Source organism: Corvus kubaryi, unplaced genomic scaffold, assembly GCF_017639235.1.
Source record: "Corvus kubaryi isolate FWS band 111438036 unplaced genomic scaffold, C.kubaryi_AGA036_p1.0 71, whole genome shotgun sequence".
NCBI lineage: Eukaryota > Metazoa > Chordata > Aves > Passeriformes > Corvidae > Corvus > Corvus kubaryi.
The window spans coordinates 5,767,844-5,789,904 of record NW_024582059.1 but is presented as its reverse complement, the minus strand read 5'-3'; the positions used below and the strand labels follow the sequence as shown (position 1 = coordinate 5,789,904).

At 47.1% G+C, this 22,061-nt stretch overlaps 1 protein-coding gene across 1 annotated transcript in view; it reads right to left on the bottom strand.

Moving 5' to 3' along the window:
- MFHAS1 (multifunctional ROCO family signaling regulator 1) overlaps positions 1 to 22,061 on the bottom strand; it is a 40,285-nt gene that overhangs the window by 12,887 nt on the left and 5,337 nt on the right. The window contains exon 2 of the mRNA XM_042050035.1: positions 18,941 to 22,059. Within this exon, the coding sequence (XP_041905969.1) occupies positions 18,941 to 22,059 (3,119 nt within the window). The remainder of the gene's footprint in view (positions 1 to 18,940; positions 22,060 to 22,061) is intronic.

Sequence of the window (22,061 nt, the reverse complement as noted above, 5' to 3'; positions counted from 1 at the left end):
GCAGTTCTGAGAAATAAAAGATGGTTGTCATCTAACCTATTCGGAAACCAGTCTGGGTAAGTGATCTACCATCAATGTGGCTGCACAACGAATGCAACTTCTCTCTCCTCCTTCCACAGTCCATGAGATACTGAGTGCAGACAGCATTTATGCCAGGTAACACTGACATCTCAGCAAATTGCCATGAGGAGAGAAGGCTGTGACTTTTGACACCACTGCTCCTTCCAAAAAGATGAGGGAAGGGGATGAAGAAGATGTGATTTCTCCACTCTGTTTCATCAAACTCATTATATTTCAAATAGTATTTCAGCTTGAGTAGCTTCCCTTGTTCAGCTTCATCTCTACCTATTCTGTTGGGCACTCCATCTTTCTTCTGCCTGTGCAGTAGGGAAGGTGGGAACAAGCCATCTCTTCCCATTAGTGACCAGAGCTGACAATGGAGGAAGGACGTGACCAAAGGGGACAAGCAACCAGCACAAGATAAAGTCTTAGAAAAATGAGAGGGGGCACTGGGGAAAAACTGAGAAAATAAAATATCCTTCAAATTGCTGAATGTCCTTGTAATATCTGAAAAGCTTCTTGAATTGGTAGGCTGCAACACAGTACTTTCTGATAACTGCAATACAAAGCCATGAAAAATTGATTTGCTTCATTAACATTTTAGGACCTTATTAGCTGGAATGAAATTGACTGTCAAGGCATTTTAAGGGAGAGTCATGGTGTAATGAGCTCAGTGCGAATTATCCTCATCCCAGAATAGAAACAGGCCTGTCACTGAGTAACCAGGCCCAGAATCTACCTTTTGGTTATTTTTAATTCCACCCCTTCAGCCCTATCTGCCATAAGCACTTTCCCAATCTGCCAAAGCAAGGCACCAGCTGGAGAGAAAGCTGCAGCCAGCCCCAACCTGTCCTTACCCAGTAACAGCAAGGGACAACTGCACACAGAGCATCCACCTGAACACTAGACACCACTGGCTGCAGACAGTCCAGACAGCAACAATTCCCATCAGTCTCAGCCCATCTTTCCAAACATTTCAAAGTAATTTCAAAGCTATTACTCCCCCATCACAAAGGAGATGCTGACCCTTCTTTTATCCAGATGATCAGCACACCTCAGGTCCAACTAAATGGAAAAAAAGCAGTTTGAAAGAGTTCCCAAAGCCATTACTATGATAAACAGTTAACAGGCAGGGTTCACTGAAGTCTGCAGGGAGTACCAGGACTGGTCACCATCCTGCTACCTCTGTCTCTCTGTTTGGGTCACAACACATTAATAGGCGGCCATGTGAAAAGCCAGCCCCCAGAGCAGGCCGTACAAGACTCAGTCCCACTGACTTCTAGTCTTATGCAACTGATGAGGCCGGGCCAAGACTCCATCTGCCCTTCTGCTAACTTTAGAGAATTAGCCAAGTCTGCAAGACACTTTTCCTCACAATAGTCTAGCAACTAATACTGCACCCTGAACTGGCTGATTGTTTCCTGCCTGCTCCAACACAAAAACTAGAAAGCCTCAATGCAGGTACTACATGGTGCACGTGAGGAAAAGCAAAAGGAAGCACCCGACAGAGACTGCAGATGGCTGCAACGCAAGGGTTCACAAGCAGACCAGACTGGCAAAGTGTCTTCAAGCATTGCTAAAGAGACAAATCCACCCGCTGATGACAGACTAAGGCTGGGAGAGCACTTGGGACAATTTTTTTTCCCTGTTGGCTTACTCCTTCCTCACAAGATGCATGCCACGGTCGAAGGTAGGATTCTGGCTATGAAGCCCCTCTTCTAGAAGTTGACCGGTGTCCAGCTGGGAAGTGAAAAACCTGGAGTTCTCCCTTGTAGTAACCTTTTACACTCTAGCACAGCATCCTTTCTTCCTTTTTTTTTTTTTTAATTTACTTGCCTTTTGCCAGCCAAGCAAAAGGAGAACAAACCAAAAGACACATACAAGACTTGTGTTTACGTGTGCTGCCCAACAGTTTTCTCTGAAATTAAATTAACTCCTCTCTGGGTAAAAGTAACTTGATTCCATGAGTTGCTGTTGCCTTAGGACCATTCCAAGGTTTCAGTGTGTTTTGCAAACTGAACTGGAAGCAGCTGTATTTTCAAACCTGTTGCGGTAAGTATTCTCTCCCAGATCACTTAAGGTGAGATGCATGTGCAATACCCCTCTGTAAAAAGCTATTCTGGTCACCCTAAAACACTCACTGTTCATCAGGACAACCACAGTCCACTTAAACATAGGAACATTGTTTTTTTACCCTTCAACATCTACTGGTCTAAGGAGAAAAGTCTTAACACCATAGGTTCTGCTCATACTCAAATCAAGTGTTTTACCTGGTTATTGAACCAACTTGAACTCATCCCTGTTCTAATCTATCAACATAACTTTGTATTGAAGTAATTTTACTGGGGAATTTGGTTTATGCATGAACATAACAAAATTTATTCTAGGCTCATGCTTAATTGGAACAAAATGCCTCCACAGCACTTTTCCTTCAAAGCTATCCACTTTCTACAAAGTAATAACTAACCCCACACTACATGCTGTCCACAGGTATGGCTTTAGCTGACCAGGAAGCTGCAGGATCAGAGAAGTTTCCTTAATTACAAGGACATCAGCTATAACTTCCTTATATGCATATCTTTTTTTCCTTTACACTCTAGTTTGTTAAGTACATCCTTAGTCAAGTGTTTCTTCCTTGTGAGACTGAGTGTGATGTAGATTTGCATCAAGCTATATGGCTAAAATCAGAGGGAACAGAGCACCAAGACCAGTGGCAAATTCTCCTCTTGGTCTCATGCATAATGCCACAATTAAAGCATTGCTGGTGCACATGGAAGTGCCCAAGCAGCACTTCACAGAGCTCAGAGCCTGAGTCTCCCTATGCCAACAGAGGTGGAAAACTGATTTTTGTTTTGAATCTACTCTATTTGTTTGGTTTAATGTATCTTTTGTTATTACCAAAATTGCTGTCTTTGAAATTTGAGTGACCTGCTGGCTTTCTCTTGCTCAATGATAGGACATCCTTTTACTGGATCCTTTTACTGGACATAGGTCTATCCTTTTACTATTAACAGCTTTTACTTGTTCCCTTTTCCAGAGGGGATGAGAGCTAATATTTTGATTTTTCTTTTCTTTTTGTGTTGATTTTGGATTCCTTAGCATTTCCAATAATTTAACCAGTCTTTTCTGAACACTCTCATTCCCCAATATCCAAACCGATGACAGCCAACTAAAAGCTGTAAATCAATGCAATAGCTAGCTTTTTCTTACAAATACCTTTTTCCCAAGGAAAATTGCTTATTTATGAACTTAATATTACAGATTGTTTTATTATCTCTGCTGAGACCAATTCTTATGGCTTTTTATTCTACCACTGGAATGACTCCCAGTGAGAAGTCACGTGAAAACAGAAACAATAGCTTTGCTACTTAACTCTTACGGAGTACATTGCCTGCTAAATGCCATCTGGTATGGGTTCTCAGTGCCCAAAAGTCAACTGCAGCATCCATCTTTGCTGTTTAAAAATCGCTTCTATGGTAGTCATGTTTGTTACTGAAACAGGAAGGAGCTATGGGGCCCAGAAAGAACTCATCAGCCTCCCAGGGAGGCAGCAGTACTGCCAGGAGAACATTTAACTCCTCCACCATTTCTTCTACCCCCCTGCACCTTTCCAGGAGCTGCCAGTTTCCTCATAGGGAACTCTGTCCCAAAGCTCAGCTCTCTCCTGGTCCCCTATTTGTGCTATAAACCAGTATTACTTCCATATTTCCACCAGGTGGATAACTCTGAGGCACTTACTCACCAGTGTCATTGTAACACAGCCCTGACCCACCCCTCCTTCAGATGTTTCATCAACTCACCTCAACTGCAAGCTTACTGGCTCTCCTCTGGATGGGATCTGTCTTGGGGAGAAACCACCTTAAAACTTCCCAGTCATCAACTTACACTGACCAAAAAGGAGACTCGGGGACATCTTAAGCATACACTGGAGATATCCCAAGAGTGAGGACTACTGGGATTGAAAAAAAACCAGGAAGCAGCAGGATTCTTGCTCTCAAACACCATTCAGTGCCAGAGTTCAGGCCCCCAATCAGGCTTGCTCCGAGGGGAGGTGAAACAGCTCAAGAGGTGGATACTACCAGAAAAGTGGGAAAAATGCTGGCATACAGAGGAGAAGAGGATATATTTCAGAGCTACTCAGAGTTCACATGCTGTTTTAGACAGTGCACTTTCCACAATAAAATGGCAGAACAACAGCCAAACAAATAAGGTAAATCACACAAACTGTATGTCATTACCATCACAAGAGAAGTAAATGCTGCACCTTGTCCAGGACCACAGTCTGTTCTGAGATGCAGGAGGCCCTACAGGACTACCAGTGTTTTGGACACAGATGGTTAAAAGGGGGAGTACAAACCAGATTGGACTAGATTGCCCTTTCCTTCTCTCCACCACCACCTGAGGTTTGCTCTGTGAGAGAAAATTCCAAGAGAACAGACCTACGAGCTACTTCTGTCTGTGCATGTAAGGATTTTGCATGCTTGGTGCTACTGGAAACGTGTCCCACAGCTCTGGACTTCACCAGCAGCCACCTGGGAGCCAGACAGAGGTGCCTGTCTCCGTCCTTCCTCAGCTGGTTCCCTCCCACCTCCCTCGGTCTCCTGCATTTTGTTCTTAAACACTCAAGCCAGAAAAACAGTCCTCCAAGCAGGGAAAAGCTTTATTAAAATGACTTCCGATTAAAAACGAATTTTAAATCCTTTTGTGATGATGAGCAGATTATCTGCATCATGCTGCATTATGCAACTGAGAATAAAGCAGCACAGAGCAAGGGGTAAAACTGCTGTCTCCAGCAGAATCATAATTCTGTAGGCAGTTCTCAGTTCCAACACTCACCTGCAAGATTCAGATGGGACTGGGTGCACTTGGTACATGCCAGGAAGCAGAATCATGCATGAAACTTACATGATTCAGCAGCTGCAGAGCAGAGGCTGTTTTGCAACACGGCTTTCAACCAAAGGTGCTGTTTCAGGGAAAGACAGACACTAAATGCTTCAGGAAGCACAGCTAAAAGTAATAAACTCTGACCTGGAGCCTGGGCATGGGCCTGCCATAAAACATGACAACTTGGGATCCCATACAGGCAATAAACTAAAGGCTGGTCAAGAACTGCCCTCAAGCTGCCCAACCTCACTACAAGGACCATGCTGCCACCCTGGTGCCTGGGGGAAGGTGCAGCCATGCATTGAGTGAACAGCCACACTGCTCAGCTTCCCCCTAGCCAAAGACACCTGGCCACACTTGCACAGTGGCCAGCTTTTAATGGGAAGCACAGTTTTAGCATCTGCAAAGTGCTGGGCCAGAAATCCAAGTCACAGATTCAGAGCCAACCTACTGCACTTCCCAAAAGGGTCCATTAAGCATCTCCTCTCATCACACCCTCTTCAGCCCAACGGCTGGTTGGGGGGAGTTTCTTTAATTTTTTTAAAACTTTTTTTCTTTTTTTAAATCAGATCCCTGTGTGAATCACTAAACTGAACACAATCTTACCATGTCCGGCAACATTTTCTTAACATTGTGTTGAACTTGACTGCAGGCACTCAAAAATGTGCATGTGTGTATCTACATAACATGCTAAACACTCTTTTGTCAGAGAAGAAAGATGTGATTTATTTCAAAGAAGGACAAAGAACAAGTTAAAAATAACAGAGAGCTTCAAAAGCTTTGTGGTAGTTTTCCATTACAAAAGACACAGAGAAAAGTGATTTTTTTTTCTGATCCCAGGGGAAGGTTCCCAAACTTTTCTTTCATCCAAGGAAGTCTTCACTTTGGCTGAGCCTTTGAGGCACAAATACATTGGCTAGGAAAAGATGCACACAAGACTCAACTCTTGATTGTTTATTTCAGCATCTCACCCTAGCAAGGCTCCAAGCTGACCACAGCAGCCACTTGCTGAGCTGAATTATTTGCCTATGCAAGCATCAGTTAAGATCTTGCCAAAATCCAGTAATGATCACCTGAGAACCTGTAGGGCTCCCTTGGGGCACACACATGCTCCTCTGAGAAACGACAAACTTCTCGCTTACTCAAGGTGCCATGAAAATCTCGCCAATGCTGAAACACAGCACGATCCTTCAGGTGACAGCATGAGCGAGACTCCCCGCCCAAAACTCCTGAAAGTACATGTTCAGGTACACAGATCTGATTGGACCTTTTAGTGAGGACAAAGCACACTGGAGTTTCATTACCTACATAACCCTCTGGCACCATCATGAACCTGAATAAAAGCACCTGGAGATGACCAAAGTTTCAGAGTGAGGCTCACGTTGCCTCTATTTTCACCCACTGAACATTTCTACACAACTGTCCACCAGAAGTTAAAATGATGCTAAAGTAAGAAATAAATTCTTGTTCAGCAGATTTCTGGGATATTGAGGTCAGCAAAAAAAGGTGTCTCTTCCCAAAATCCCAGTTGTCTTCGTTCACTCCATCTCAATATGAAAGCAGGCGTGGGATGTTCAGAAACAAGTCAGAAGGCTGTTGAAGCAGAGCAGTCAGCTATAATCAAGTATGAGCTTGAACCTCCACAGAGAAAGTTTTAACAAAGGAAATGGCTTAAAAAACACCCAAACAACCCAAACAAATAAAAACCCAAACCCAAAATGAGTAAGGAAGTTGGAAATCTTGAATTATATTCCTGACACCAAGAGCTCAAGGTGCTCAGCAGGGCATGATTCCACCAGTGCATTTTCCAGGCAGGGATGGCTCAGTCCTGGTCCTAACAGTGTACAGTAAAAGGTCCATGAATTAAAGAGACCTGTGAAACCAGAGGCTTGACTGGTTCCCATGTAAGCCTCTCATTGCATCTGCTCCTTTGGTTCCAGCCAAACATCTCTCCTATACTGTCCTCCCAGAATTTGGAGGATGAGTGAAGTAGTGGTATGTGTGTGTGTTAAAATCCATCACCACTGCCACTCACTACATCTACAAGATGTTGGAGAAGTTCAGAGCCATTGAAGCTCTGAGCCCCAGAGACCCTCTACTGAGTGGGCAGGGCTCAAGAGAGCTGAGCAGGGCTGTAAAGGGGGGCCCCAACACAGCACTGGCACATGCTCAACATGAGCAGGCTGCCCTCAGAGCCCTGAAGCTGCAGCACAGCCGCCTGACTTCACAGAAACAAATTTCTTCTTTCACACTGCAGCCATCACTTAGTGCCCAACCAAAATAGATTTAAGCTGTTCTGTAGTAAAAATAACAGCGACCAAGAAACATTATGTCAGATCACAGGAAGGGGAAGCTCTTTTTTGTTAGATTTTCTAAATTTAGCCACTTTGATATACCAGAGTCATATGGATATAAGAATCTTCCAAATCTAGTGCATGCATCACTGTCTGAAATAAGAGCACGAAAATCTCTCGGACAAAGAAAGAGGCTGTTCAAAAGGAAGGTTTAGAGAAATGCACAGGGAGCTGAAAACTCATCTGATTATGCAACGAGTGTAAGTAGGCCTGGTGCTTGCTGCTGACTCCCTGGTTTGGAAACCTGCCACCAAGAACCCTCTGCTTCAGCACATTCAACCCCATCCAGCAGTTCTGCCTATAAAATTGTGGTGGGTTAACCCTGGCTGGATGCCAGGTGCCCACCAAAGCCACTCTACCACTCCTTTCCTCAATGAGACAGGGGAGAGAAAATACAGGCTCGCTGAGATAAGAGCAGGGAGAGATCACTCACCAATTGCTGTCATGGGCAAAACAGACTCGACTTTGGAAAATTTAATTTTTTACCCATCAAATCAGAGAAGGATAATGAGAAATAACCCAAATCTTAAAACACCTCTGTCCTATCCAGTCCTTCTTCCTCTGCTCAACTTCACTCCTTTTTGCCTCCTGATTTTCTCTACCTCCTCCCTCTCCAGTGGCACAGAGGGTCAGGAATGGGGTCTGCAGTCAGTTCATCACAGATTGTCTCTGCTGCTCCTTCCTCCTAAGGGAAGGACTCCTCAGACTTTTCCCCTGCTCCAGTGTGGGGCCCCTCCCACAGACTGTAGTTCTTCACAGACTGCTCCAGCAAGGGTCCCCCACAGGGTCTTAAGTCCTACCAGCAAACCTACTCTAGCATTGGCTCCTCTCTCCATGGGTCCATAGGTCCTGTCTGAGGTCTGCTTCAGCACAGGCTTCTCACAGGATCACAGCCTCTTTCAGGCATCCACCTGCAACTGCTGCTGCAAGGGGGTTTGGTTTTTTTCCCCTTTTCATATGTTATCCCACAGGTACTGCCACAACTGCTGATGGGCATGGCCTTGGCCAGTGCTGGGTCCATCTTGGAGGCATCTGTCAGAGAGATGGGAAGCTTCCAGCAGCTTCTCACAGGAGCAAACCCTGTAGGGCCCCACTCCCGCTACCAAAACTTTGCCATGCAAACCCAGTGCAAAAATACAGCCACACACAGCAAGGGGGTAAGAAGCATCATGCACACCAGGAGAGGAAACGCACAATCTTCCATCTCTTCCCCTCACTGCAGTAGCACAGACATATAATAAAGGATAAGTTTGTCCATCTTCCCCTGCCTGGAATGTCCTGGAAATGCAGAGAGGTCCACCTGCTTGTTTCTCTCTGAACACAGCATGCTGGCTTCCTGAAGATACAGTCCAGATGAGGCTTCCCCAAGAAAGCCAACCCATCCAAAGGACTACCCAGGGAATACTTTGAGCCAGAACTGATTATTGCAGCTCTCACTGCTTGTTTCTAGTTGGGCTGCTCAGCAATACAGTGGTGCAAGACGGAGCGACTCAAGAAGTTCAACAGTGGGACAGAGGCTGGCTGGCTCAAAGCCCACATTAAGGCAGCGGAGGCCAAGCCAGCAGCTGTTCTCTCAACCTACAGCGCACTTTAAAACCATTTTAGACCAAGAAACAGCTCCTTATCATTGAGTGAGAGTTTGGCACCACACAGCTCCTGCTCAGTCAGACACCGGTTTGTCTGGATTTGCAATTTCCCATGCCCTTTGGCTACTCCCGGCTGCGTCTGCAATTTGCAAGACGCCTTCCGTACACTCAAAGGTGTGCAGAGCAGCCCAGCTGCCACCCTACTGCCACTTCTGCTCCAGCTCCTGTGCATCTCCTCATGATTAAATCACCCTGCTAAGGAAGGTAATCGCTCCTGTGAGCCACTCACAGCTTCACAGATGAAGAATTACCAAAATAAGGGGACAAGTAAGTTATGTAGCTGCCTCAAGTCCCCCTTTGGTCCCATAGAGACAAGGTCCCAGCTGTTCAGCTCTTTTGGGGAGAAAATAAAGAGTTCTACATAAACAATTTGAACTATTCCCTATCACACATCACAATAAATACAGCTGCAGATTATTAAACATTGAGGATGTAACCCTGAAAAGTGCAAAGATCAGCAATTTGACAGACAATCATGCTATTTATCCCAAAATGTAGTAAAAGAGAACATGTGTACAGACTGGTGAGTTACACACAATATAAATACAGAAAGAGGGTGGAAAGATAAAAACTCAAGTGTCAGGAGGGTCAATATGAGAGGACTGATTATCAGAATGGGTCTTTATCACCAGCCATCACTCCATCTCTTTGTACTTCATTCTTTACTGATCTCAATTTATCTGAGAATTTGAATGAGAGATGAAAATCCAACTGTTCAGACATGGGCAACAGGAATATTTAGAGTAAAAGACTGATGTCAGGCAGCCAGTCTCAGACAGAGGTCCCTGTCTCTCTGTCCTCCACTGTACAGCCTGCACACATTTCAGCTCTGCAAATTGCTAAGTTCTAACACTATCTGTTCAGAGAAAAACTGCTTGCCATGCATACCTGACTGCTGTGTTTAAGAAAGAGGCCACAGGGAGTGGAGAAGGTACTAAATAGCCAGCAACAGAGTTCCACAACTACAGCTAGAGAAGCAGCAGGGTTCCGCTGCACCAGGTACACTCGTGGTCTGTGCTGCAGGACAATTTTGCAGTTCTGCTGTGTCCATCATAAACTTTCAGAAACAGCATGACAAAGATGCCTTTTTCTTCTGCTGCAAGAAGCTCATCCTCTGTATGTTGCCCATGTAGCTGGGGTGGGGGGAGGGGATTGGGTCTTCCTGAATATGAGAACACTTGTTTCGGGATAAGTTTGGGACAAATCAACCCTTCTAGCAGTTCTCTGCTCCCAACCTTGCATTGATGCAGAAGAACTAAACACACTGTACATGTCTCTCAAAGTTAAGCAAGGCCAAATCACTGTACATCTTCAATATTTTTCCACTGTGTGGTTTCATGGGGCAGAAATCACTAGACACATTGGATGCAAACTAGGTCAAGCACCGCTGTCTCAAACTCTGCAGATTTTGATGCTCTGGAAACCATGGCCATTTAATTTTTTAGAAAGTTCATCGACAATCGTACCCTACTGCAAGGGCAGGATCTGTCCCCTATTAGATACCATTGCTGGAGAGAAAAACACCTGCTAAAAATGCAAAGAACATGCTCCAAGAGGAATTCAGCACACAGACTGGAAAGTTACTATGCACAGATAATTCAAGAAACAACTCTTAATTGAAGTGTGCTATAATCTTGTATTCTGTTAGGACAAAAACCTACAATATTCATTTTATCACCAGTCATTTGTGGGCACGAGGCCCATAAATCCCTGTCCTACCACTGTTGTACCTTTGTTTTGTTCCTGTCACATTGTAACAGGAAGAGACTAAAAACTCTACAGAAAGTGATGGGTACCATGAATGAAGGAGGAAGGAGTTTTCTCAGAACAGTCTAGGTTCCCTCAGATAACACAAATAAAAACGTTTCTCTAAACTGGACTCTTGGCAAACATCACCCTAAAACTGGGTATAAGAGATACCCTAGTATTGCTTGCATAGAGTCTTGCAGAAATGCAAGAAATCCCACCACTAAAAGCCCAGCAGAAGTCTCCCATCATCTTACCAGCACAATTCAATGTATCCTAGATCAACAACAATACAGCTGCTTCCTGGAGTGTTCGAGCACCAAATCTGAGTCAGCACGTGGCAATACAAGGCAGGTCTGAACAGGATTTGAGATGGAACTTTATTTTGTGCTGAAGGTTACTTGACCTCGTTCAGTTCAGTCTGATCTTCACAAAGCACTCAGTTTAATGAACTTCCCAACGGAAGCACCTTGCTCATCTCAAAGCTGTTGTTTGGTTCATGCAGAGCTTGCCATGTTCAACTGCCAATTCAAAATTAATGCTACTTTGTAAAGTCTGTAGGTCCTAGGTCATTTTCACACCCGTCCCCCACCAATCCACAGCTAAAACCAGTAAGGAGTGTACTCAGTACACCTTTGCGTAAAGCTCAGAGCTTTTGAAAATGACCACTGTGAAAACAAAAAAACACATCTGAAATTAAGGTCTTGCTTTAAACCACAACCAACTCCAGCAGGCAAGCACTTCAGCAATCACAGCTCAGTCTGAGCACAGCCTCCATCCACTGGCCACAGACAAGTCACCCCTAACCACAGAACCTGCGTTAAGTCTGAAACCACACTACTATTGACCATGTTGGCAACCCGATCAGTGTTAGCACCAAGCCTTAGCCAGGAAAATACCACAAGTACAATATGTCTTCAGCCTCCAGCAGCCTCCTGAGGCAGAACCGTAATCCCTCAAATATGTTCCATCTGAACATCCCAAATTAAATTTCTCCCAAAGCTAACCAGCCATTTTTTTTCACAGGTCTTGCACCCCCCAATCTCAGTTCTTCCATCTGGTTGCCCAGAAATAAACTGCTAGAGGACAAAACTCTCCCAGCTGGTCTAGCTGGAACAAAGGCCACATTCACACAGGCGACCTTGCCATCCAAGACTGTAAACTTCATCCACGCAAGAGCTTCTAAAAACATCACGGCCTCCTCATCCTCTGTATAAAACAGCTCCCTCACACTGTGGTCACCAGAATCCCATCAGCTCTCCTGATGTAGGCAAGACCACCATATAAGAGACCATGGAGGCACGCTGAGATTCCTATAACCCAACTGCATTACTTACTCAGACACAGATAAGTTCTTAGCTAGTCAAAAGCCCTGATACATTTTGTTTGCAGCAGAGGAATTTGGTGGTTATAATTCACACAGAAATCTTAGACACTCCCTTCCCACTCCTTGTCCCTACAAGGAGCTCCCTTAAAACAGGCATCCCACAAGCTCCAAAGCACCTGAGAAGGGGCGATCTTATTTGGCACCAGCCAGCTTGGTTACTCTCACAGTTGTCCACATCTGTGTGACAAGCACAAATACCACAAATAAGGAGAGGGAGATAAAAGGATATAACTGATTACCTTGTATTCAACCCCCAGACCACAATTTTCTTTACATATCTACATATCTAGAGGTTATTCTTTCTGTATTCATGATGGGGGGGGATGGGAGGGAAGGTATAAAAAAAATTGTACACTGATGACTTCCAAGAATTCAAACCCCACACAGGACTTTCCACTAAATAAATTTTTCTCCTTCTTCCCTGGCAAATTGCTTTCAAGAGCCAAACAACCTGCACTATTAGTAGCAAATTACTAACTGGAGAGCATGCTAGGCTACCACAGTTGCCTGCTAATACTGCAAAAGCAATGCACACCACAGCTTACAGGAGAATTACCTACTAGATGCACTCTTATTTTGTTTTTAAACTGACACTGTTTTTTCACTGCTCTATCCCAATGTCAAGTAACATGTTCACGACCCCAAAAGACAACAATAATTCAGCACAGTTGGTGATTTTCCACCATCCGCTCCTGAGATGCATAAGCAGTAGGCCCCTGTAATACATGCATGTGGATTGTTCACATGCTAAATCTAAACTAAACTTACACAGGAAAACTTCTCCCACTTCAGTGGTTGTAGAAGCAGGCATCATATCACCAGATGTGTGAGCACACAAGACAATGGATATCATGTTTCATGACACCGGTGTCCACAGCATGCTGAAGCAGCACACAAATCAGTCCTCATGTAATCAACTGACTCCAGAGAGCAGAAAACCTACATCAACATCTTATCTCACCCTCACAGTCAGTAGCTTTTAAACAGATCTCACGCAATGAAACAAAGAATCATTTGGTACGCAGCAACTCTTTTATAGGTCATTTCCTGCAAAGACAAATTTCAGCAACTGTAATAAAAAACACAAACCAAAAACACAAACCAAAAAAAAAGTAATGCGCTGAAGGCCAAGAACTCTGCTTTGCTTCACTAACCAAACCAAAAGGATCCACTCAACCAAATCTAGCATCTCCCTGGTTCGGTGATGACAGCTCAAAGTCCAGAGGCTCAAAGCCCAGAGATGACTCCCACGGGGAACAGGTCAGGGCAAGACAAGTTGTTAAGGGACAAACCAGAAGAGCTTCCCTGTACCGGAGCTGACATACCACAAAAGCTTTCTTTTCTCACTAACGCATAGAAACTTTTTGCGTAAGGAAGAGGATTCCTTTGAGCAAGGAAGAGGATTTCTTCAAGCAGTGTTAAGTGTGCAAGTTGCCATTCTAATTTCAAGTAATTTTAACAAGTTCTATATTAAGAGCTTTAAAATAAAAGCCCCCAAACACACACAATACAAGATAACCAGACACTGCAGGACAGCTTTAAGAAGGCAATTCAAAAGCCGCAGCCTTTCCTCAAGCATCCACATTCCCTCCCATTCCTGTGTCCTCCCAAGCTAGACGGTCAGGCACAAGCCCAAGTCTGCACTGACTACTTCAGTTCTCTCCAAAGACTGGTTCCCACATCTGTGCCCCACCAGGGACAGTCCCACGGCAGCCATCCATGCTGCATACCATACTCTTCCTCTGGCAATTTCTCAGCCTCCTCCAAGACCACAGAAACATTCATTGTCCCTTTCAACAGGTTGTTTAAATTAGAGGATGCCACAGCCACTAAACAAGAGGACCTGAAATGCTCACCTTGCAACACAGGTTAATGTGAAGCAAATCTCTAAAAATCCCTCGTAGCAAATAGGCTACTACTGTGTTTCTACACTGTTACCTATAGCAAATCACACCAGTCAAGGTTGTCACTTCAACAGCACAGAAACCAGCTCTAGTCAGTAAACTAAATTATCCATGCTAGAGCCACAGAATGACAATAGCTTCCCCAAGTCCAGCAACTAATCTATGCTCTTCTACTGAACCACAGGGCCCTGTTCAGCTTCATCCTGCCAGATCATCCACGGCCACAGCTCACATGGTGCTGAAGTCTTGTCCCATTGTCTCCAGTTATGCCCCAGTACTCTGCTGAAGCCACAGCCTGCAGGATAGTGTGACAACAGCCCCAAAACAGACATAAGATCTACTTTGAAAGTCAAGCAAAAAAAGACTCCACCTGCAAATGGGGAAAATAGAAGGCTGCCTGATGCTAGCATCAGGCTCTGTAACAAGCAGGTGTTGTTCTACTGCAATTGTCTGTGAAAAGAACCCCAGCTACTTAAAGCATGACTACAAAGTGGAATTAGATACCTGACATGAGCCTTTCACTGAGCAGCAACTCAGATTTTGGAGCAACCTCTGAGCCCTTCTGACAAAACCAGTCCCACCCGCTCTCGCCTCACCTTGCATTGGGTGACTCGACAGCATGACACACCATAGGATCTTCCACCTTCCTATCTCCTGACTCTATCCCAGCCACCAAAAGAGGTTATGATAGCTTTTGACTCCAATGTGGGGCTGGTGAGCATGGTTCACTTCGAATCATGAGCATAAGGTGGCCTATTTAGCCCTGCTCTAGCCATGACAGAGACACTCACAGGGGAACTACACTATGATACCTCTGTCTGTACCCCTTAAGGTGACTGGCAGTATAATCCTTGCTTCTGTTCACCCTTGATGTGGGAGACAGGCAGAGTAGAGGCTTGTGATCTCCTCCCTGCTCTGATACCTCAAGAAGGGGATAGTAAGGCAGGTGGCCAATGTGCACTTTTCTCTCCACAGGAGACCTCTTGCTAGTCTTCCAGAATCTTTCAAAGCTCCCCAATAGCTCTGGAGCATCCTTCTGGACACGGGCTGCTAGGCTCACACAGTATCTTTGCCCATGGCTTTCCATTTGTTGTCATATTTTTATTCTGTGAAAACCCACATCCACTTATCTTACTTGTGACAGCATTCTGCCCATCTTCTACGACTAACACAGACCCTGACTTTCTTATGTCTAAACTCATACAGCCACTTCACAGGCAGGAATAAAGGAAAACCACTGGTCAAACATAATCCCTCCCTGTCCAAACACCAGAAGAATCAGACATAGAACGTCAGGATACCTTGTACAAAAGACAGTCTGGAAGCACACATGGTGACCCAGACCTGGCCTAGCACAGGGCAAGGGGAAACAGCAGCAGGGCAGTTAGCAGGTGCACACGAATGCAAGCTTGGAAAATCCAGTCACATTTGTCCAAACAAAGCACACGTGTCTACTATCAGACAGATGGCAAACTATCTCCATCCCCCAATCCCAAGTCACTTAATAGCTTATGGGACATGAATAACCTAAAAGCTCTTCCATCCAGGGGGTAAAAGAACATCACATACAAATGAGAGCATTTCACAATGCCTGTGATGACCCAACTGAGGTCCTGTCATCTTGGAGAGGTGAACCATTCCTGTTGGTCACTCCAAGCAAGGATATGACTTTCTTAGGCTGGTAGGGACACTTTTACTTATATATAGTGCATATGTAAAGAAAAAAAATATTCAACACACCGAGTTGTTATCAGCCGAGTGGATGACTGCAGCCTCAAAGCACACTGAGATTGCAGCTCAGATGTCAATTCAGTTACTATTTCACCCAGCTACAAAACTGTTTCAAACACGAAAACTTCCTTAAAAGGACCCTAACAAGGCATTTTTGTATCACTTTCATTCACTGTTTGCAATAAGCCCTCAGAAAACTGAATCCAGAATCTCAGTTTTTATTAACCATTTCTATGCACAGTAGCTTGTTCCTAGAGTATTTCCATGTGTATTATTAATACTGGAAGCTATAGTGTGCAGGACAGAGAGGAAAGGGAAGGAGAGGAAAAGCAAAGATTAATCCTCAACTTGTGAACTACCTTTTTGAAGGGGATTCCAACAAAAATTTTGCATGACCAAAGAATGCACCATCAGTTTCATGAATGACGACACAGATTGCACAATCACTCAGAGCCAGACTGCACTTCCATTTTTGAGCACAAATTTGGCAGTGTCTCCCCAGAAATATTTCCCTTATTAAGGTCAACTGGCTGCAAAGCACTTCTTCAGTGCAGTCCTAAAAAGCCCACAGACTTATTTAAGTATTAGGAGCATTGTAATTGCCAGGAATTTCCACTAAAAGAGCTTGGAAAGAAACACAGACATCTCCCTCACTACATATTTTTGTAACATTAAACCCATCTCTTTCCTACACCTTGTCAAAAATGACACCAACCATGATTCACTTGCATGACAGCAAGCTTGGCAGCATGACTTTAAACATGCACACCTCCCAATCAACAAAATCAAGAGGAAAAAAAAGTCTTCAGCTTCATGAATGCCATTTAGGGGCTCCTAAACAGTCTTTTACTCATAGAGCAGACACACAGCAAAGAATATTTTAGATTAAATGCAGACATACAGACCTCCCAAGCCAAATCACAGCTCACATTTTTCATATAGTCCATATCACAGGTGGGCTAGATCTAAGCATCATCCAAGACAACAAGGACCTTTCTCAATAAATTGCAGCCTTTAATCACTCTTCAGCATTTCCACAGATCAGCCTTGCCTTTTAAACATGTTTGTCTGCTGTTCTCCCAGCTAGTGTCACGCAGTATCCATGTTTAAGAGAGTCATTCCCTGCCCCAAGGCAGGGTCACACCTGGGATGCTATCCTGTGCCCCTGATAGCAAGGCCTGACTGCCCTGCTGGAGCTCCTCAAAAATGCTGCAGCCCCCTTTCCACAGGCAGCATCATCCAGGTGCCATTCACAGACCTGGCACACAAGCCCCAGCTCCTCCCATGCTCAGCACCCTGCTCACCTGTGCCTTCCCTTCCCAGCACACGTGGCCTGGCTCCCAGGAGAGAGCAATCCTTTCCCACCTCTAAGGAAACACAGATGGCACAGCCAAATCCAAAGGAAAAGACCCTTCAATACCTCTCTCATGCTTCTGAACCTGCTCTGACTATCACTGGGGTCAGCAACAGCACCAACTGCCTGCAGGCAGTCTGGCTCCCCTTCACATTTCACTTTTAAAGCATCATCTACTCACAGGGAAAAAAGGGACAGCCACAAAGCATTCACCAGTTAAGAAGAAATAAAGGAGATACGTGACTGCAGACTGGAATTCTCAAGCCAAATCTTCAACAGCTGCCCATGACACCATCACACTGCATGTACATGTTTGCTGTCTTGACTAATTTTGGTGGGGTTTTGGGGAGGGTTGTTGGGTTTTTTTGTTTGGTTTGGTTGTTGGGGTTTTTTTCAGGGGTTCTGTGGCACGTTTGGTTTTTTTTTGTTTCCAGGTTTTTTTTTTTTTGGAAAGCAGATCACATTGCCCTAAGCACCATGACAGCAGCAAGATATCACTCAGCATGTCTCACAGCATGGGTTCACCCCCCCAGTCCAATGGCTCTTATGTAAGTGAGCAGTTAAGAGGGAGATACAGTTGATGGAGCCAGGACTCAGGCTGAGGAGCAAACAGCATCTCCTTATTCTAAATGTCCAGAGGAAAAAAAACCTAACAAAACAAAACCCAAAAATCCAAACCCCAAAACAATCCCAAAAAACCCACACCTTATTGATCACATCTACTTATGAACAAATTCAGCACCATTGCTTGCTTTAACTCAAATCATGCTACAGTTCCCTGCAGAATTTCAGGCTACCTCTTAATAATGTTACAACACACCTCCAACATGGTTGTTAAAATGCAGATTTCTGGAGCATTGCTCACAGTCCAGAGTGTGTTTTGATTTCATGCAGATTTACACATCAAAGCATCCTTCCCATGGCACCCTGCAAGCCGCAGAGCAAACCCAAGCAGAACTGAGAGGACACTACTTAGGAGGCAGTACCTGCACAAACAAAGTAAAACAGATGCTGCTGGAAAACATCACCAATAAAAATCACAACTTCAGAGGTGACAGCTTTATAAAGCACCACGACCAGTCATGTTCCAGAGGAGAGAGGTTATGCTTTTTTCGTTTGATGAAGGGAGAGAGAGGAAGGAAAATAAAATCCTCGTGAGAACAGCTCCAAAAGGCACAGTCTGGGAATCACTTCTAGGTGAGACACTTAAACAAAGAAGATGGAGTACCCTTCTCTCTTCAGGGAGGAATGCTTCCCGCTAGAGACAGGGCTCAGAGAAAGCTCTTTTTACACAGGGCTATGGAGACCAACGCACCCATTGTCTACCAGGAGGAGCTCTCCTGCATTCAGAGAGGCTGCAGCACAGGCCAGGTTTTGGGGGTGGAGGGTTGAAGTGGGGGATGGGGGACACCTGCAATGTTTTAGACATCTCTATGTGTGTTTACAAATAGCTCCAAGGAAGTGGGAGCTGCAGGGTGAAAGGAACTAGGGGGAAAAAGATCCCCCAACACCACAGTCCCCACTCAAAGGAATCAAAACAAGGAGGACAGGTTAGAGCCTTTTCAACAACAGCACTGCCAACCCTCAGGGCCAAAACCCAAAAAGCAGAGAGAAAAGGCACAGACAAAGGGGGATGTAACACCCCCCTCCTCTCAGAATAGGGTTATTTTAAGCCTGTCTCCTTGGAGCTACCCTAATATTTTCTCTCATGACTCAAACCACCAGGGAAAGGAGCTAGAGCAGAGAAGAAAAGAAAAAAGAAAAAACAAAAAAAAAGAAAAAAAGAAATAGAGCTAGGGCTGACCTCATAAGACACCTTTTTAGAAGGGGCAAAGCTCCAGAAGAGATGAAAGGCAAGCTGGGCTGTGCCTTACCTGGAAAAGTGTGTGGGTTGGGTGACCCTCTTTTAAGGCACTTTGAACAGAGGACATGCACAGTGTAGTACAGGCCCGGCCATTCCTGGAGCAGGACATTCAGTTCTTCCACTAAAGGCGTAATAGCTTGCCAAGCTGTCCAGATATTTGGTAGGGACGCATGACTAGCGATAGACAGAGTGTCTGGCTGCAGAGCTCCCCTGGCAGGCCGGTAGCTCACCACCACAGGCACCTTTCCCCGGTAGGCATAAATCTGGTATTTGCCATCCGACCGCTGAACCACGTGGCTGTTAATCTGGACACTGTAGCGTGCAAACAAGCCGGGTGGGAAAATGAATGGAAAGCTATATTCAATCTGCAGCTGCTCCACCACGAAGGACTGTCCGCTCAGATTGGTGCCATTGATCCACGCCTCTGCATGGGGCACCTCGTTTTTCACGTAACAGGGAAACTTGTACCAAGCAGCTGCCCCATTTAAGGGCTTGCATTTGGGTTTGTTGACACAGTAACATAGCCCCATCTTCTCCAGCAGCTCCAGAATGAGCTGCAGATCCTCCCGGCTCTGGATGTGGGGCTTAAGAAGGAGACGGATAACATGGGCAGGAAGGAGGCCATGCAGCAAGAAGCCCTCCACGTAATGATGGAGCTGAGTGATCCTCAGTTCGTCAATCTGGGTGTCACTGAGCAGTTTCTGTAGCAGCACGGTGGCATCCCGCTGGCAAAAGACATTGAGGATGTCAATGAGCCGTGGCAGGTTGTGGAACACATACTCCCGCAAGGTGAGATGCTCCTCAAAGTAGAGCAGCTTTCCACTCTCGTGCAGGTAGGACAGGGCACTCTGGAGCCGATCCTCCGTCAGGCCTGCCTGCAAGCCCAGTCGGGCAGAGTCCCACCAGCTAAGCCACAACTGCTGAGCTTGTGGCTGGAAGTGCAGTTCCTCCAGCACTTGCCAGGACTTGGGCAACACCCGGTGCAGGTTTGGGAAGATATCCCGGTGCTCAGCCACCGAGAGGAGCTTGTCCCGCAGGCGACGCACCTGGCAACGGTCCTGGCAGCTGAAAGGCAGCACTGGAGAGAGGATCTGTGGGCGGTGGTTGAGAAGATACTGAAACTGGGCCTTCTTTCGCCGCAAGTTCTTGTCTGAGACTCCGTAAAAGGCAGCGTGTGGGCTGGAGCAGCGCAGGTCAAAGTCCTGTCCCAGAGCCTCATCCACCTGCTGGACTAAGCTCTGGAGTCCCTCAGCATCCCTCTTCTCCTGCTGAGCGATCTGGTGATGGATGTCCAGGCACTTCTCTTCCAACTCCCGCTCCGCACAGAGGTCGGCATGGGTTCCCACCATGCACACCACAGCATGGGGCACCTTGGAACTGAGCCAGTGTAAGAAATAGCCCACAGAGGGGTAGAAGTGCTGAGGGACGTAGGCACTCAAATTCACCACCAGCACGTACAAGGCTCCAGGAGAGAGGAAGAAAGACTGGATCACATCATAGCTCGGGTCCCCTGCCAGCTCGTACACAATAAATGTCAGGCCCCTCTCTGCATCCGCTGTCCAGTCCATCACCTCGATGCCCTTACTGCCTCCTGATAGTCCTAGTCCCAGTGGTACTTGGGGGGCACTGGATGGCAGTGACAGTGCAGGGGATGGTGTCTCCCCTTTTGCTCGGTGAGAGGGCACACGAGAAGGGATATCCTGCCGCTCAACAGGGAGACGTTCCACCTGCTGCACGACAGGTACCCGAGTTGAGGAACCGTCTTGAGGCTCTGGAAAGGGGCAACACCCAACTGTCACCCTCCCAATGTCCTGCTGCTGCCCAGGAAACCCTCTGTGCTGGGTGCTCCCTGCCTCCAGGCTTCCCATGTCCTCTCTCTGCCCATTTTCCTCCATGAGGCACCGTCTCAGCAGGGTCTTTCCTGCATCCTTTAGGCCCATGAGGACCAGCTTGAGGCGGGGTTTGAGGGCAGGCTGGGAGTGGGCCAGCTCCTGCTGGTAAGCTGCGATGTAGGGGATGCCTTTCATGCACACCTCATAGGGGGGCTGGATGAGGGGGTTGTCTTTGATCTTCCACAGGGTGACACGGGAAAGCTGCCCAAAGCCCTCAGGCAGGATGGCGATCTGGTTGCCTTGCAGGACCAGCTCCTCCAGGCTGTGGAGGAGCACGATGGAGTCAGGCAGGTAGCGGATGCGGTTGTTGTCCAGCCAGAGAGTGCGGAGCTGGTGGAGCTGACAGAGGTGAGGGGGCAGCACGGTGAGCTGGTTGCGACTCAGGTAGAGCTCCTCTAGACTGGGCAGCGCCAAGATGGCAGAGGGGAACTCCCCCAGCAGGTTGGAGGAGAGGTTCAGCATCTTGAGCCGCTGTAGTCTGCCAAAGCCAGCGGGCAGCGCCTGCAGCCGGTTGCCATCCAGCATGAGGCTCTCGAGGGCACTCAGCTGGCAGAGGCCCTCTGGCAGGGATGCCAGCCCGGTGCCGCTGAGCCAGAGGATCTTGAGGCGGCGGAGGGCAGCGATGCCCTCGGGCAGGGCCCCGAGGTGGCGGTTGCCGGAACAGTCGAGCTCCTCCAGAGCGGCCAGCTCCAGCAGCGGGGCAGGGAAGGAGGGCAGCAGGTTATGGTCGACGTCGAGGGTGCGGAGGTGCCGCAGACGGCCCAGGCCCTCGGGCAGGCGGCGCAGGCGGTTGAAGCTGAGGTCGAGCTCCTCGAGGCAGCCCAGCTCGGCGAGGCGGGGGGGCAGCCCCGGGCCCTCGGCGCCCAGTTCGTTGTGGCTGAGGCTGAGCTTGCGCAGGCCCCGCAGCCCCGCCAGCGCCCCGCCGTCCCCCAGGCCCCGCAGCCGGTTGTGGCTGAGGTCGAGCTCGGCCAGGCGGCCCAGGTGGCGCAGGGCGGCGGCGGGCAGGCGGCCCAGCCGGTTGCGCCGCAGGCTGAGCACCCGCAGCCCGCTCAGGGCGGCGCCTACCTCCTCGGGCAGCTCCTCCAGCCCCCGCCCGCTCAGGTTCAGCGCCTCCAGCTCCCCCAGCGCCGCCGCCGCCAGGGACGGGCGGCGAGGAGCGGCGGCACCGGGGGGCGGCGGCGGCCCCCCCGGCGGCCCCGCGTCCGGCTCGGGCTCGGGCTCGCCAGGGCCGTCCCGCAG